This window comes from Periplaneta americana, chromosome 5 (genome assembly GCF_040183065.1).
Source record: "Periplaneta americana isolate PAMFEO1 chromosome 5, P.americana_PAMFEO1_priV1, whole genome shotgun sequence".
Lineage (NCBI taxonomy): Eukaryota > Metazoa > Arthropoda > Insecta > Blattodea > Blattidae > Periplaneta > Periplaneta americana.
The window spans coordinates 20,059,290-20,077,346 of record NC_091121.1 but is presented as its reverse complement, the minus strand read 5'-3'; the positions used below and the strand labels follow the sequence as shown (position 1 = coordinate 20,077,346).

The window sequence follows — 18,057 nt, the reverse complement described above, 5'->3', positions numbered from 1 at the left end:
GTGTGGGAGGAAGACTAGTTTTGTTGTGCGTTCGGTGAAAACGTTAAGGGCCGTATTCATAGACATTCTTAGCGCGGGCTTCCGGTGGATAATCAGCGTTTTTCGTATTCATAAACCAGTGTTAGCGTTATGATATGATTTGAATTCTGTACAAGTAACCAGTGGATAGCTGGGGCTAGTTTAGCACGCTCGTAGCGCGTGCTGCGAAATGTCTATGAATAGCACCCAAAGTGTTTATTATGTTGTAAGGTACTGTCAGGAATACTATGGAGCAACATAAAACTACATTATAGGCTCTGCTACCCAGAACATGCCGAAGTGACAGAGAAGCTGTTTTCTGTAATATAGGCTATTTTCATATACCAACGTTATTATTATTATTATTATTATTATTATTATTATTATTATTATTATTAGACCTATTATTACTATTATTATTGTTATTGTGGTGATTTTATTCCAGCAGAAATAGATATTTTGATAAAATAATTTTTCAGGGGTGCAACGTGCACTACAGCTTCAAGAATTGAAAGCACTTCATGAAAGACCAAACATTGAAGAGAGTCGAACAATTCAGAGTGTGTGTTGTGGAGCAAGTTAACCTATGTAGTATGTTGGGAATTAGCTAAGGCACTAAAACCCTTCACGGATGGTGAACTTGTAAAGAGATGTATGGTGCCTGAACAAAATATAGTTAATTATGTCTCTGTACTGCAACAGCTCAAATGTGAATTCATAGAACATAGATTTAGTGATTTTAGACATATGGAGAGTGAGATTGTTAATATTTTCATAGTAAATTTAGTATAATCCGTGAGAGTGCAGTTCCAGGACGAATTATTGATTTACTAAGTAACGTAGAATTCAGAACTAAATGCAGAGAATATGACTTGACAAGCATAGAATATTTAAAAAATGAACAAAACGAAATATTCCAAGATGAGCTTATTCGCTGCCACTATGTTAGCTACCTTCGCCTCGACATATGTGTGCGAACAATTATTTTCGAGAATGAAGGTTACTAAATCCAAGCATAGATCCCGATTAACAGATGAGCATCTTTAGCGCATTGCAGTAAATTCGTTGGAAATAGATTCCCGATTAATTGCAGAAAAGAATGTAGATGTTGAATAGACCGCAATGTAGACTATATGGTGGAATATGAAAATAATATTATCTATGGTATTATTATGTCATAACTATATTAAATATCATAAATAATGTAATAACTGAATATTGCAGTGTATACTCTTTCCTTTTTGAAATTCAGTTTATTATCCGTATTTGTAAGAGTGTACGAACTATACCACTGGCGGTGCTGCAATGTACAGTACAATGTAGTTGCGGAGCCCAGTCCGTACACAGTGTGTTATGCAGTGCAGCATCATCCGTGTAATCGGCGCTTTTACAATTTTGAGCATACCTGCTCTATATGCATTTCTGGATTCGCCCATATGTGCTACATGCCCTGCCCATCTCAAACGTCTGGATTTAGGGGAGAGTCGGGTAGTATCGGACATCGAGTAATATCGGACAGTGAGTTTCTTTCATCTTCCACACGATGATAGTACCTGATTGACATGGTTACGTTTCTGTGATGTAGCATAGAGAAACGTAACCATGTCATTCAGGTACTACCATATGGTGGTAGATGAAAGAAACGCACTGTCCGATACTACCCGACTCTCCCCTAATGTTCCTGATTATGTCAGGTGAAGAATACAATGCGTGCAGTTCTGTGTTGTGTAACTTTCTCCATTCCCCTATAACTTCATCCCTCTTAGCCCCAAATATTTTCCTAAGCACCTTATACTCAAACACCCTTAACCTATGTTCGTCTCTCAAAGTGAGAGTCCAAGTTTCACAACCATAAAGAACAACCGGTAATATAACTGTTTTATAAATTCTAACTTTCAGATTTTTTGACAACAGACTGGATCATAAAAGCTTCTCAACTGAATAATAACAGGCATTTCCCATATTTATTCTGTGTTTAATTTCCTCCCGAGTATCATTTATATTTATTTTATTTATTGAGCTTCCTCAAATTAGAGGCTGCCATTAGACAAAGCATACAAAACAATACAAGAACAAATAGATTATGAAATATAACAGAGTAAGAAAAAAAGTAAACAAGTACACAAACAAACAAACAATGGCAGTTTACAGAATAAAAAAAAGTTACAAGTAAAGAAGTAATGAAAGCTAATAAGAGAAAGAAAAATGATAATGGTGCGTCAGTTTTTTCAGTACACTGAATTAGAGTCCATATAGGTGGTTCCGTAAAAGTTTGACTGACTGTTGCTCCCAGGTATTTGAATTTTTCCACCTCTTCAAAGGATAAATTTCCAATTTTTATATTTCCATTTCGTACAATATTCTCGTCACGAGACATAATCATATAGTTTGTCTTTTCGAGATTTACTTCCAAACCTATCTCTTTACTTGCTTCAAGTAAAATTCCCATATTTTCCCTAATCATTTGTCGATTTTCTCCTAACATATTCACGTCATCCGCGTAGACAAGCAGCTGTTGTAACTCGTTCAATTCCAAACCCTCTCTGTTATCCTGGACTTTCCTAATGGCATACTCTAGAGCAAAGTTAAAAAGTAAAGGTGATAGTGGATCTCCTTGCTTTATCCTACACTGAATTGGAGACGCATCTGACAGAAACTGACCTATACGGACTCTGCTGTAAGTTTCACTGAGACACATTTTAATTATCGAACTAGTTTCTTGGAAATGCAAAATTCAATAAGAGTATTATATAAAACTTCTCTCTTAACCGAGTCATACGCCTTTTTGAAATCTATGAATAACTGATGCACTGTATCCTTATACTCCCATTTTTTCTCCATTATCTGTCGAATACAAAATGTCTGATCAATACTTGATCTATTACGCCTAAATCCACACTGATGATCCCCAATAATTTCTTCTACATATGGAGTTAATCTTCTCAAAAGAATATTAGACAAAATTTAATAATAATAATAATAATAATAATAATAATAATAATAATAATAATAGTTTAACTATTTCACTCACCCAACTATTAACATGGTTGCATGATCTGTATCCTCCTGAATATGGAATATCATATCTAGACGATGCTAAGGGATAACACTTATAAAGGTAACTGTAATAGTGCTCAACTTTCATGTAGTACATGTCTGAAGATTTGAGATTAGTCTCCGAACCCATCAGGAAGATGTTCAGAACTTCGTCATATACCTTCGCTTGGAAAGTAAATTCAATGTTGTTTTGAAACTTAATATCTTTTATCAAGTTTGTGGTTGAGAGGGCTTGCGTTCCTATAACAAAGAATAAGGTACTTATTAATCTATTCGTAATCCCTGTAATGAATAATTGAAAAATAAATGAGTTAAATGGAACGAAACCAGTCAGAAAGTTTTAATTATATGAAATAAAATGTAGCTAAAAAAGTAATTCGGTATCCTGGAGATGATATGTACCTCCTCATTATACGTTTTATTATTTTCTCAAACATACGTCTCTGGTTTTGTGTTGTGAGTGTCATTTCCATTTACAATTTATCTTCTTGAACTATCGTTCAAAGAACATACGTAAATTAAATCGTTTCCTAGACACAACATTAAGGCGATGCGCTACTGAAAATAGTATAATTTTGACAAGTGTATCTTTTAGTTTCATTTTCTCGCTAAAAATGTTCGGTTTCATGAAAATATTATCTCAATATTTTAATTATAAGTAGGCCTATACTTTTATATAATTGGTAGAAATTATGTTAATGTACGAATTATATGTAACCAAAACTTTAAATCTAATCATCTCAAAAAAGGAATTTTCTACGTTTGCAACGACAAGTATTCAATTTATTTCTCAGTGGTTAAAGCTAGAGCGATGAAGCTTGACATACTTATCCATTAATATCTCTGTTGTGACTGTATTCAGTGTAGTTTTATTGCTAGAGAACTGTAAATAAAGCAGTATTATTTGTTTTATTAATGTTAGAACATTGGAGAAATTATTTTCTTTTTTACAAATGAACAAATTGGAGTAGGGCATTACTAATGTTCCATTGTACAATATGCAATGTTACCTTAAAGTAGGATTTTTACTAAGAGAATAAAAAACAAAAAGCAAAATAAGTTTAATTTTTTTAAGTTTAATTTTTTAAGTCCTTAAGAGAAAAGATTGATATTCACAATAGGGGCCTATGTGGTTATGATATTGATATGCATGTTCAGTAAAAATTTCAACTCTCTACTTAGCTCAAAAGTTATGGATTTTAGAAATTTCAGTAGCGCATCGCCTTAAGAGTTAATTAAATTTATTTACTGTCCCGAGTTGGTCATAGTCTTTGATTACGAGTCCAACGCAGGCTAAAAGTAAACCCCTATAAACACACTTTGCTGTTATTGTTGTTTAGTCAACTATCCGAAGACAGGTCTGAATCTCACAAGTGACACCAAGAAGGCACCACTTATGAGGCAACTAGGCCAGGAGATAATGGGGTAGGGTGATCAGTTCCTTTCCCCCTCCATCGCCTACATCGCCGACTCAGATGTATTGCTTACCGGCATGAAAATATATATTATCAAAACAGTTATGATTATATCAACATCAAAATAAATCTTATCTCAAAATACAGGTAGTCAACAAAAATCAAAATCATTTTAAACCCAATATAAATATGGAATCTGATTAGAAAGCAGGCACGTGGAGGTCTCTCAATCCTAATTTCAGATAGTTACGCCTACATGAGATTGAAGTTAGTTTAATATTATTTAAGTTAAAAAATTCGTTTCAGTAATAAAAAAAAATAGATTATATAGGCATATCTACCTACATATCACTTCATCGAATTGAGGTTATAAATATACGAATGTTACTACAGAAATACCTGAACTATAATATTATACTTATTAATGTATGGTACATATCTGTAGCATAGAATTTTAATGCAATCAATATCTGTATTATTGGAGGCACTGATAAACCTCTATTATTCGTTTTTGTCAACCGGTCATCGAAAATATGAGCAATCTCAATAACAGTTTCTTTATCAAATCGGAACCGTTTTTTTAAGTTCTATATCATTGTAAAATTCCACTTGATTGTCTTTAGGCGCTTTCGTACATTGTCCACTAATTGTGCCTCCTCTTCTGCACGTTCTAATAAATAATTCGACAAGCTCCAAGACGTCCGCCATTTTTCTACAAAGTGACACTTTCGGCTCAAAGTATGGTCGGAAGTACACTTTCATCCAAAGTGTTCCTTTGCACCAAAGTGTCGACTATGCAACGGAAAAGTGATACTTTGCGTCTTCTAAAGGACACTTTAATCGAAAGTGTCGACTATGAATACCAGCCTTAGTCCTTTTGTACTGCGTATTAGAGCTGGGAACGGAGCGAGTAGAACTGTTGAGTTACTCGGTTCTATCGGTTTATGTGCTTGGCAGCGGAGCACCGAAGTTACTCGGTTAACCGTAGCCGTTACCGGTCAGTTCAAACGTTCGAACATAGTTCACGTGTTTCACTTAGTTCTACCAGACAACAACGTAGGTACTATTGTATTTACTCACAACACCTGCAGTAAGCATTCCACGTCCCTTGTTTTGAATGGCACGTCGCAATTTTCGCAGTGTTTCACAGTAACGGTCAGCGTTCACTGTTTCACCTCTTGGAAGGAAGTCAATGAGCAGAATGCCCTTCCTGACCCAGAACATCGTGCACATCACTTTCCGTACCGACAGCGTCTGTTTGAATTTCGTCCTGACCGGAGATCCACTATGCCGCCAATGCATTGACTGCCGCTTGGTTTCTGGGGTGAAGTGCGAAATCCAAGTTTCATCCCCCGTGATGATCCTGTCGAGGAACTCGTCGCCGTCATCCTAATACCGTTGCAGAAATGTCAGTGCTGTTCCTAAACGTTGCATTTTGTGTTCGGGTGTCAGGTTTTTCGGCATCCACCTGGCACACTTTTTTTGAACAGCAGGTGCTTAGTGACAATCTCATGCAACAAGGATCGCGATATCTGCGGAAAATGGCTGCTCAGCTCCGTAATCGTGAAGCGACGGTTCTCCATGATGCACTGCCGCACCAGCTCAACACGATCATCATTTATGAGGGACGGTCGTCCACTGCGCTCTTCATCATGGACACTTTGACGAAAACTGCCTACACCAGCGACGCACCATTTGCTTACTCATGATGTTCGGCCCATAGACCTGACAGAGCTGCCGATAAATTTCAATTGGCGCAATGCTTTGTGCATTAAAGCACTTTATCACCGACCGAACCTCGCCGGCGGCGGGAGAAGGAATAAGAGCTTCCATTTCGGACCACTGCTGCCACGCTGCAGGCACCAGGCGGGCCCTGTCCGGCTGGCATATGATTGATACCTCATAGATCTGTTACGCATGCGCAATTGACACGGCTAATTACGTTTACTTTCAAGGGGAAAAAATCGGGAAACTTACTTTCTGGATGCGCCTCGTATAACAACACTGAAGGTTAAATAAGCCTTTCATATAAAATAACTCAGCAAGTAGTTGTAATCACGCAAATAAAATTTGCAACCGCCATTTTGCAATGAAGAGAAGCACTTTTTTTCTCGTCAATTGGCAAAGCGAAAGCGCTTTACTACAACGCTTGTAAAACACTCAGTCTATCTAAATTTTAAATCTTCCGCCACAAATTTATACTCGGTACTGTACTCGGATCAACCGAGTAATGACGTCACAGTAACTGCTCCGAACCGAACTGCTCCGTCCCCAGCCCTACTGCGTATACGCAACTTTACGAGTTGTTGCTGTATTGAACTAGAAAGAGCAATTTTCTACCATTCTCATGGTGTGTCTAACTAGAGAAGTCAATTTTTTTAGTTGTTTTCATTTTGAACTGGACCGTCGTTGTATATACAGAGTGATTGAGGAGGAGTAGTAAATATTTTAAGGGTAGTAGTGTGGGCTGTTCTGGGTAAAAAAAAAATCATAAAGACATGTGTTCAATTTTCAATAGGTGTGGTGGTATAGCTGTTTGAATGTTATGCATAACAAGCCTTCAAGTTGCAAAAAAGAAAAACAAATTACCTTAACGATTGCATATTTTATTGGTTCCTTATATGTTGCCAATATATTTCAGCAGTTCGCTGAATTTTTTTCGTTCTGTTAACAATAGTTTATCTTCTGAGGTCACCTTATCGTTCTTTCATCAGGGCAACATTACTCAGAATGCGAGCGACTGAATCGTCCCTTGTGTTTACTTTGTTTTTGTACACTTCATATTTCATCCACCTCCACAGACAAAAATCAAAGGTCTGAGACCTTCCTTTAGATAATAATTGGTCACCTGACGGCAGAAATATACAGGGGCTCCGTTATGATGGAAGAACATACCCATTATATCGTACATAGCCAAGAGAATTGAAACTACTTTTTCTACATCCATTATGAATATTGCTGCTCTCAAACGATCTCAGAAGAGCGACACGTACTATTCCTTTGTACATAGTCAATAGTACGTAGTCATTTGTCATTCCTTGATACCATTTGTAAGATTTTTCTATGCGTAAGATTCCAGCAAATGTATCTCCTCCACACTCTCCGCACCCATTGCAAATTGGACACATACTTACATAAACATTTTTACTCAGAATAGTCTATTCTACTACCCCCTAAAATATTTACTACTCCCTCTGAATTACCTTGTGTGTATGTGTGTGTGTGTGTGTGTGTGTGTGTGTGTGTGAAGAAGAGATTATACTAAGCGATGTGCTACTGGATCTAAATGACAGCTGTGAGCAATATGGGATGAAGATATATGCAAATAAGACGAAGACCATGGCCATAGGAAGAAAAGCAAAGAAGGAAAACTTGCGAATTCTAAATGAGGCAGTAGAGCAAGTGGACAGCTTCAAATACATGGGGTGTGCTATTGCTTAGTAACATGAGCTGTTGCCAAAAAGTCAAAAGGAGGATAGCAATGTCAAAGGATGCTTTTAACTGAAGAAAGAGCATCTTCTGCGGACCTGTGAAAAAAGAACTAAGGAAGAGACTAGGGAAGTACTTTGTGTGGAGTGTAGCATTGTATGAGGCAGAAACATGGACATTACGATGAAGTGAAGAGAAGCGAATAAAAGCATTTGAAATGTGGACATGGAAAAGAATGGAGCGTGTGAAATGGAAAGACAGAATAAGAAATAAAACTTGTTTGAAAGAGTGGGTGAAGAAATAATGACGCTGAAACTGACCAGAAAGAGAAAAAGGAATTGGTTGGGTCACTGGCTGAGAAGAAACTGCCTACTGAAGGATTCATTGGAAGAAATGGTGAACGGGGGAAGAGTTCGGGGTAGAAGAAGATATAGATGATAGACGACATTAAGATTGTATGGATCATATGCTGAGACTAAGAGAAAGGTCCGTTTTACTTATCCTCCGGACCCTTTACATCCGAAAGTTTTATATTTGTTTTTACATACTTGAAATTTCGGACCTTCTACATCCGAATATTTTATAAATAATTTATTATTTTGAAATACGCCGTATAATTTATCTTGGTAGTGTTTGTTTTATTATTTTATCGTCTCTTCTTAAACACTACGTAGGGTTTGAGAACTGCTCATTTTTATAATTTTTTTACGAATCACCTTGTTAATACTGCATTTGTGTACTTCGTTTTTAATATGACAACGTGTTTTTAGTTCGTGTTAGCATTCAGCTTGTTGTATTGTTTGTGTTTTTTATTTTTGAAGAATCTTCGATTAAGTTGCAAATAGCTACGCGCCCTTTTTAAACCTCACTAACTAACTAACTGAGAGAAAGGCATAAAATCAGGAAATACTGGAAAATGTTAGGTTTGCAGTGAAAGGCCTACCATTTGACAGAACACAATTTATGTGTATGTGTGTGTATATATATTGATGATGAAGTAACTCTAATTGCTACGAAACTAAATTAAATTGAAATGACCATTTGTCTATGAAGACTTGACTTTTCTCCAGACGGGGTTTGCAAATATTCTCAAGGAAATACAGTCAGAATCGTTTACAATATCGGTTCGCAAGTCGGCCGCTTGCCATTGCGACCCACTCGCAACCTCCGGCACCTCTCCGTGAACTCACGACGTCACCGGCATTCACGCCGTAGCTGCACTTCATGAGGCAGTGCAGTAGTGTGATTTGTTGTGCAATGGTTAGATACTACATTTTTGAAGACGTATGAAAAGAGTAATAAGTAGGGCGCGGAAGTTGAGGAAAAATACTTTTTTTCCGAGTGTCCGAAAACGAGGCTATGTTATATATGTTCATTTTCGGTCATTATAGGCCAGAAAATAGTGGGTTTTATTGTCCTTTTTACCTTTTTTTTGGAGTTTTTTTTGGCTTATTGATCCTTTTTAGCCCTTTTTTAGGTCTTAATGTCCTTTTTTGCAACTTCAGCTTCTTTTGACTACATTTTTGTTGTCATTTTTACAATTCAAGAATCCACCACGAGATCTCACTTGCTTCAAGTATACACCAATGACATCCGTTGATGTGGAGAGAAGTTTCTCGATGTTTCGCAACTTGTCAGAAAACCGACGATTTTTTACACCTAAGAACCTGGAGATAACTATTGTGATATACTGCAATGTTAACTGAGATAAGGTTTCCGAAGTCCAATTTCCGTAACCCTAGTGTGGTTAAGCCAAATATGATTCTAGCTATACTAATTTCAATTTCATTCTAGGTGCAAAAATAGTTCATTCTAAATTATCCAAATACTTATTTTAACAAACACGGAATTCTTTTTTTCAAATTATGTTAATCTAAAAAAATATAGGTACAGTATGTCTGAAAGAAGAAGCATTTCGTTCGTATAATTTTTTTTTTTTTTTTTGCACTGTAAGTTGTATACCACCAGAATTTTTATTTTTGAAACATTATATTAATTAAATATGTAATTGAAACTGAAATTATTAATTAATTTAGATCACCTTTCTACGTACTTTTTCCAGTCTTTAGGTCCTTTTAGGATATCCGAAGGTCTTTTCAAAGGTCTTTTTAGTCAATTTATAGGTCTTCAACTTCCGAGCCTTAGTAATAAGCCAAGCGGTAGAACAAGAAACAAATATATGTACCTATAAATATATTCCCTAACATCCCAATCCCATCACGAAAAACAATATCAGAAGTAGATTTAGTGAATACTTTTCACGAAAGAAGATTCTGGGAGTGCTCGTAAAAGGAACGAAAATATCGTATGCCGAAAGAAGAAGAGCTTGGTGAGATAAGAGCTTTAGTGAAAGGAACTGATGTGTGTAAATAATAGTTTCTTAAGAAGATGTAGAAATGTGCAGTGCACCAAATGGACAACACTTTCAGTGCATTCTGTAAGAAGGATGAATACCGAATTAATTAATTTAGTGTGTCGTACCGTAGTTTAATAGAGAGAAGTGCAGTGGTGCCTTGAGTTCACGCAAAGAGATGCCGGAGATGCCAGAGTCCGTGGATATACAGAGTAGCGCAATCACCGAGTCGGCCGCCATTGTTAGTCCTTTTCAACACGCTAGGGATAGGGATATTTGAAGTAAAACTCAGATATTTTTAATTTGAAGGGCAAAAACGTCTAAAGGATCTTCTCACATTATAGAACATTATTGTCAGTCAACATACTAATGTAAAAAAAAAAACTTCATTTGCTAATTATAATAGCATAAATATACATTTAAGTGTTCAATACACTCCTTCATAAACGTCACAGTTGTAGGTATTACAGCAACAAGAACTTAATAAATTATAAGTAACAAATTAAAACAACAATGTTTCAAATAAAATAACAATAAATCTAAACATTTGCAACTACATTCCTCGTGCGAACTCTCCGGCTTCCACATACTCGTATAAGGGGACACTATACTGAAACTTCGCGAAGTTTATTAGTATTAAGAGTTCACAACAGTGAAATCCATAACTACCATACTTACGAAGCTAGATTCATCAAACTTTTATCACTGATATATTTGCTTAATAGTGACAAGTGTACAAAATTGCATCCGCCTACGATACGTGGTTTGCATTTTATTAAAATATTGAACCGCTTTATATAAAAAGTCGCTTGCACTACAATTGACATTATTCTTAAGTGATTTTCACTTATATGGATCCTTACATACATGGAATCAAAGCTTACTATAAGATTTGGCTGTAAAATTAATCAGTAAATTACTAGAATTTTTTATTATAAAAAAATAAAAAATTAATAGCCATAAAATTTCCTAATAATTTACCCATTCGCTGTACAAAAAATTCCAATAGTAATGTTTGTTCCAATGTATATAAAGAATCATATAAGTGAATATCAATTAAAAATAATGTAAATTGTGACGCAAGGGACTTTTTGTATAAAGCAATACACTATATAATTAAGTTATTAATAAAGTGCAAACCACTTATCATAGAGAGAGACGAAAGTTTGTACATGTGTTATTATCAACCAGATATACTACTGATAAACATTTTGTGAATTTAACTTTAAAAATATGGAAATTAGTAATTTCAGTATAATGTCCCCAAGGATACACTGACGTGAGGTTTTATCATTTTTGGTCAAAAAATCGTTTCTTTGTTTTTACCTTTAACAATTCATTTTTGGTCTAAAGATGCCCTCTGCCAATTTTCATGACCATACGACCGGTCTATCAGCTATTTAGGGTCACGTTTTTAAAAGGCTGCGGGCTCTGACTGTTAATTTAAATACTCCGTCCACGACCTCCACTCTGAATTCTGTGACCATTTTGGAAATTACGCTCTATTTCATACATTATTTATTATATTAGATTTCCGATTGAGCCAGTCTAGCTTCTCGACTTCTCGAAATATTTCTTCATAGAATCCAACAGGTGTTAGGCCTACTTCAAAGGCTGCTTTCCTTTAAAAGATATTCAGTTGCAAAGGAGAGCACAACTCTTGTCTAAAGGAAAATTCCACTTGTTGCTAGTAGCCATAGCAACGTGTTTTCCATGCTTGGTTTTTGTTTGTGATACAAGAAATATTTGCAAGTTTCTAACAGTTTTATTGTTAGTGTTATAATAGTGTCTACAGTCTATAGTGATTTGTAAATAATATTTATCTATTATAGTGTTTTCATAAGTTTACATAGTTTTTTTAGTCACCTTTATTTACTAGTGTAGGTTAGGTGTGCACAGCGTGGTAGTGTATATAAGGGTAAGTTCTGTATATAATATGCTAGGTCTATATGTTTCAAAATGCCTAGAAAATAAAAAAGACAGAGACTTGGTTCATTATTATCATCCAAAACTTTGAAGTGAATTGTCTCCACTTTAATTTACTGTAAATTTTGCATTGCTAAAAATTCTACTCTTTCTACGGATTTTGTACTACGTGCATAATTTTTTGTAGAGTTTTTTTAAATTTATTTATTTGATGTCGTTTTAGCTTAGGAAGTCATATCGCAAAAATACATAAACAATTCTTACAGTTTACATAGAGTTTACTGTATTACAATAATCATTAGAGGAGTTTTTGAATATGTTCTTAACAAAACTTACTATCAGGATTATACCTAACATTCATTGTTGCTGTTGCTTAGCCAAATGTCCGAAGACATGTTTGAATCTCATAAGTACCACCAATAAGGCATCATTCATGAGACAACTAGGCCAGGAGATAATGGGGTATGGTGGCCAGTTCTTTTCTCCCTCCAATGCATACTTCGCCGATTAGCTACATATTCTACTAATTAGACTTCATATGCATACAAACAGTTCTTCCTCTGACACATATCGTCAAGTGAGATGTACTGCCTGATAATATATATGCATATCAGTCAGAATATCAATAAAAGGTATTTTAATACTATTTTTTTTACGCTCGAATTGAATTTTTTTTTCCGTTTTTATACTTTTAGTGCATTAAATATTTAAAATTATTTTTTAGTAAATTAAAAGGAAAATTGTATAGTAAGTTTTGTTTCTGAAGGTCTGACAAGTATGCAGAAAAAATTTGGCCATAATAGCAGCAATTTTTGAAAACCTAAATTTACACAATTTAAAATTACAAATTAAAAGTACAAAATTTCAGAGATCTACGTAGAATAATTTAGAAAACTGAAATTTCACATCAGTCTAACTTTAATAGGGTTTCTAGTTTCTACGATTTCTGCATTTTCCAATCGAGCCAAACAATACAATCTTGTCTCAAGAATGAATTCAGAACTTCACAAATATATTATGTCATGCAAATAGCAAATAGGATAAAATTCAGAAATGCTTGATTTGAAAGGGAGAAAACGGTAAAAATTTGACACTGATCCTAATTGGTACGTGATTTTCATTTGTTTTATGTAGAAATATCATTGCTAAAACAACTTAAATTCTAGATTAGTTTTATAAAAATATTTTGGGGCCCAGTTTTTGAAAAAATAAATATCAAAATACAGTCATTCTTTAATCTCACAATGTATGCTCGCTTAGGTAGCGGATCGTTCCTTTTATATTTATAGTCACTTCTTTCCTTTTTCCTTATTTCTTTCACCTTGTCACAGAGAAAACAAATGTACGCTTTTTTCAGTTCTCTGTGAACAGTTCTGAACACAGCAGCATTGCATTTTTTCGCACTTAAATTACATTCTTTCCCTATGCAACTGTATACTGCATAGCGCGCGCTGGACTAACAATGGCGGATTTGTCGGCATTTGCCGGCTCAAACGATTGCGGTACTCTGGATATCCACGGACTCTGGGAGATGCGAGGAGGTTGCGACACTAAGCGGACGATTTGCGAACCAATAGCTCTAAAAGATTCTCACTCTTGTTAAAAGCCAGGCAGGACGACAGACGCATTCGACATAGTCTTTTCTTAAACAATAAACCATCTTAAATGCCATCTGTTAGTTCATCTCATCACGAGAATGAGTCCAAAAGCCCTACTCTTGAAGAAGATAATAGCTTATCACTAAGGTTCGGATAAAGTAACTGTACCAGGATAGGCTGTACAGCTGTATAGGATAGAGCCTTGACTTGCTTCAGACTATCCCCTTCCACTATAACTAAAAGCCAGGTTATGAACCGACTAAACCGGAAGCAACGTTCTGTTGCTCTCTTTCTGAGCTCTATTGCCACATAGTGGCGCGAGATTCAAAGCATGTTCAGCGTTTGTAACCGATATGTTTAAAATAACTACTGTATATAGTTCTCGATAACACTATCCACAATATTAGTAATTAAAATTACTGTTTTTAAGAAAGCACGAGCTAATGACGCTGGTACGAAATGCGACTCGTAATGCACGTGGTACTGCAAATGAACTGGCTACACTGTCTCCGTGATTCCGTTGCCAGATTTTCGTTAGCAGACGACATTTTCACGCGAGGTCCAATGAAAAGCTCCGTTCTCGTTCTCCCCTCCATCTCCCACACTCAACGTGTCATCACTGCACAGGCTACCCCTCTAACTCGCACTTTCCTCTCGACCTCCTAACTACTTCCTGTTTAGTCGGTTCATAACCTTTATAGCTAAAACTCAACCTGCTGGGAAGAGCGCTCCCCATCCCCTAGCTAAAACATCAGTGAATGGACAGTACAACCGATAGGAACTGAATATACGTCGTCACTAATCTACTGTCAGCTGGAGGACACGGACAACTATTTAACGTTTGTAAACAAAACGCACGGACCAAGGATATCTATCCTGATACAGCTACTTTATCCGAACTTTACTCATCACCAACTGGTTATCAACTGTGTTTACAAATTCATTGGTTGTTGTTTTTTTTTATGCAACCTTAATTCTCCGATGGGAATGTGGAGTGTTTTGATACTCCAGAGTGTTGTTCTGTAATGTAGAGTGAATGACCTATACATACCTGGGTTACCAACGTCCAAAATATCCCTTTATCTTTGATTTTGTACATTAATTGATATTTGTAATTTAAAAATTGCTTTCCCTCTTGTCATAAATTGATCTGAAATTTAAAAATTCGTTCTATGAGCACTTGGGGCTTTTGAAGACCCAATGGAAACATTTTAATTGTTGGTTTGGCTTTACGATAATTATTAAAACAGCTGCAAATTATTATTATAACAGATTGTGATGTAATATGGCCTCATGACTACAATGAAGTGATACCTAATATTGATAAGACATAACTACGAGATTTCTTGTAAAAATGCAGGAGTCCTTAAAGATCCCAAGTGCACCTCTACGTAACTTCAACATGTCCAGCGAAGTGTTGTAACAGTGACAGCCACCGGCGTAACTCAGTCGCTTAAGGCGTTTGCCTGACGATCCGGAGTTGCGCTCGGGCGCGGGTTTGATCCCCGCTTGAGTTGATTATTTGGTTTGTTATTTTTCCGAGGTTTTTCCCAACCGTAAGGCGAATGTCAGATACAGCGAGTAACCGAGTAAAGAAACAGTGACTTTCACTTCAGTGTCCTTATTTCTGAAAGTATGAACATTTTATATTTTAACTTTCCCGGAAATACGTACAACACAGTATTCAAACTTACCTGTTTTAAGCAAGGCAGATTTCTCGGCATAACTTAACGCAAAATTATTTATTTTCCAACTGCATTCCTGATTGATTGAAGGCATACATTTTTCAATATTGATTCCGATGTTCGGTTCTGGAAAGAAAAAATTACCATTATCATTTCTTTATTTGTAAGAACTTCTTAATACATTAACGATACAATTTTAGTTTAATGAAATATAGACATTAGTAAATTAGTATCATATCTTTGTTGGTTCTGTACATTTATGAATAACTTATCTTCATTGCATGGTCTTGGAATTTTGTTTCATATCGTAATATGAGTTACATATTGGGTTTTCGTATTTTCTAATAAGTAACTTACCTGTTGAACTTTATTATTATTATTATTATTATTATTATTATTATTATTATTATTATTATTATTATTCTCATTGTTGTTAACGTGATATGCCTGTGATCTTTATTGGACGAGTTTCCTTCAGATATAACGTGTTAATTGAAGTATCGCATCACCATTATTTTCATGATTTGGTTCTGTAAATTTATATGTGTAGTGTGCTTAAAATTTCATACTTAAAATTGTTGACTAGTTTGCAAAGATGTAGCTCTAAATATATAAGCTGATCCCGAAGTAATAAATTTTTAAATGTATATTTCGTAGTAGAACCCAACATTATTAATCCGTAAATTTAAAAGTTTGTCCCAAAGTTGTGAATTTCGAAACTTAATTGTTGATATTACTGAACATTTTCAATAGAAATACTGTGTCCAAAATAGTAAGTAATTTAATTTAAAATGGAGTTCAAAATACTGAATTCCTAATTTTAAAAGTTGAAGTTAGGATTGTAAATTTTTGAATCTGAATATTGAACGTAGAATCGCAAATGCTAAGGTCAGAATTGAAAATTTTCTAAATATAAATACACAGTCCAGAATTTCATATTTTTATAAATTAATCATAATTGAGCCCGAAATATTATATTTCTAACAAGAGGTTATAGTGGACTTTTTCCATTGCATTTTAAATAAGTGAATGAGGGTTCAAGTCCAGTTTATACCTTTTCTTTACAACACACCACTTGCTCTTTCTTTTAGAATTAGATTATGTTTCTAAATTTAAAATTCGGGTACAAAATTGTATCTTATTATTTTCTGAATTTCGAACTATAAAATTTGAGTAAGTCTAGAGGATAACTGAAAATTCATAACTTTAAAAACTGAATACAGATTTTCGAATTTTGAAACCTAAGTGATCAGCCAGAACTTGTAAATTTCTATTGTAATATTAGAGTCCAAAACAATTGAAATGTCTAAGTTTATATGTCTTGCTCAAAATTATGAATTTCTAACTATAGAAGTTGAGTCCAGAATTATACATTTATAAATTTAAATTATTACTCTAACTTTGTAAATTTTACATCATCATGCTAGATATAAAATTGTAAGTTTGTACGTCTAGAAATTTAGTCCATAATTGTAAATTTATACGTACCAGTATGTAAGCTGAGTCTAGATTATTAAATTTATACATATAAAAGATTACTCTAGATTTGTCAATTTGTGCGTGTGTACTCTGAATTTAAACTCTACCACAGTGGACTGTTAAACAAGAGGCCCTGGGTTCAAATCCTGGTTGAAACAAGTTACTAGGTTGGTTTTTTCATAGGTTTTCTCTTAACCAATTGAATCTGAATTGCTGGGTAACTTTCAGCGATAGACCTCGGGTTCATTTCGTCATCGTCTCTTCCCATATTATTGATACCATTACCATAGCCCGGGTTAAGTTCCCGATGCAGCGTTCTGTCCTAAGTGTACAAGAGTGCAATCGTTCGGCGACACATATTATTCATAGAACAGGAGTGTTAAGCACAATAGGCCTCAGGGAAAAATTTACTTTATAGTTGAAAATTTTACGTCTATAATCTGAGTTCATAATTGTAAATTTATATTTTTATTCATTGGAACAAAAAATTATAAATTCGTACGTCTATAAGCTGAGTCCAAAATCATAATCTATATATATAATTTGAACTGGTAATGGAAATTACGGGAAAAGGGCTGAACGGATTTTAATGAGTGACCCCTCATTTTCATGCCTGGCATCCAAAGTTTTTCGGAAAAGTAGTAGTTTTCAGTGAAATGTCAATTTTCCTACATAATTTTCCCATTTTCCAAAATCCATCTGTTGTCAGTTTTGAGAACTAATTTTATCGAATCACGGCCGACTTGATTGAATTTCAGAACAAAACACACACTGCAATAAACAACAGGCTATTACACGAAGGCCATGACCTGCAGGATTGCCGACATATTTAGAGCTCAATTCAATTTGTCATTAAAAACTGATTCTGTAGTGTATAATTTTCTGAGTACAGCTGTGTATTGGATATTCAAATGTACGAAACTTGAGGTGGTTTGATGACATTATTACCATTAGAAATTAAATATTATTATAGTTAATATCATGATGCGTCTATTCTTCATTAATTGTATATAATATTGATGTTATATTGATGACATGAAAGTGAAACGTTTTGAGGTTGTGTAAGTAAATTTAGAGAATATCTTAATTTAGATCTT

The 18,057-nt window shown here is 34.9% G+C and overlaps 1 protein-coding gene across 2 annotated transcripts in view; it reads right to left on the bottom strand.

The window, feature by feature from the left end:
* The window catches only part of LOC138699511 (tenascin-R-like), a 121,969-nt gene that overhangs the window by 81,011 nt on the left and 22,901 nt on the right, over nt 1–18,057 (bottom strand). For both annotated transcript variants that reach the window (XM_069825451.1, XM_069825452.1), the window contains exons 4-5: nt 15,491–15,607; nt 3,050–3,315 (exon numbers count right to left, since the gene is read on the bottom strand). In XM_069825451.1, coding sequence (XP_069681552.1) covers nt 3,050–3,315; nt 15,491–15,607 — 383 coding nt within the window. The remainder of the gene's footprint in view (nt 1–3,049; nt 3,316–15,490; nt 15,608–18,057) is intronic.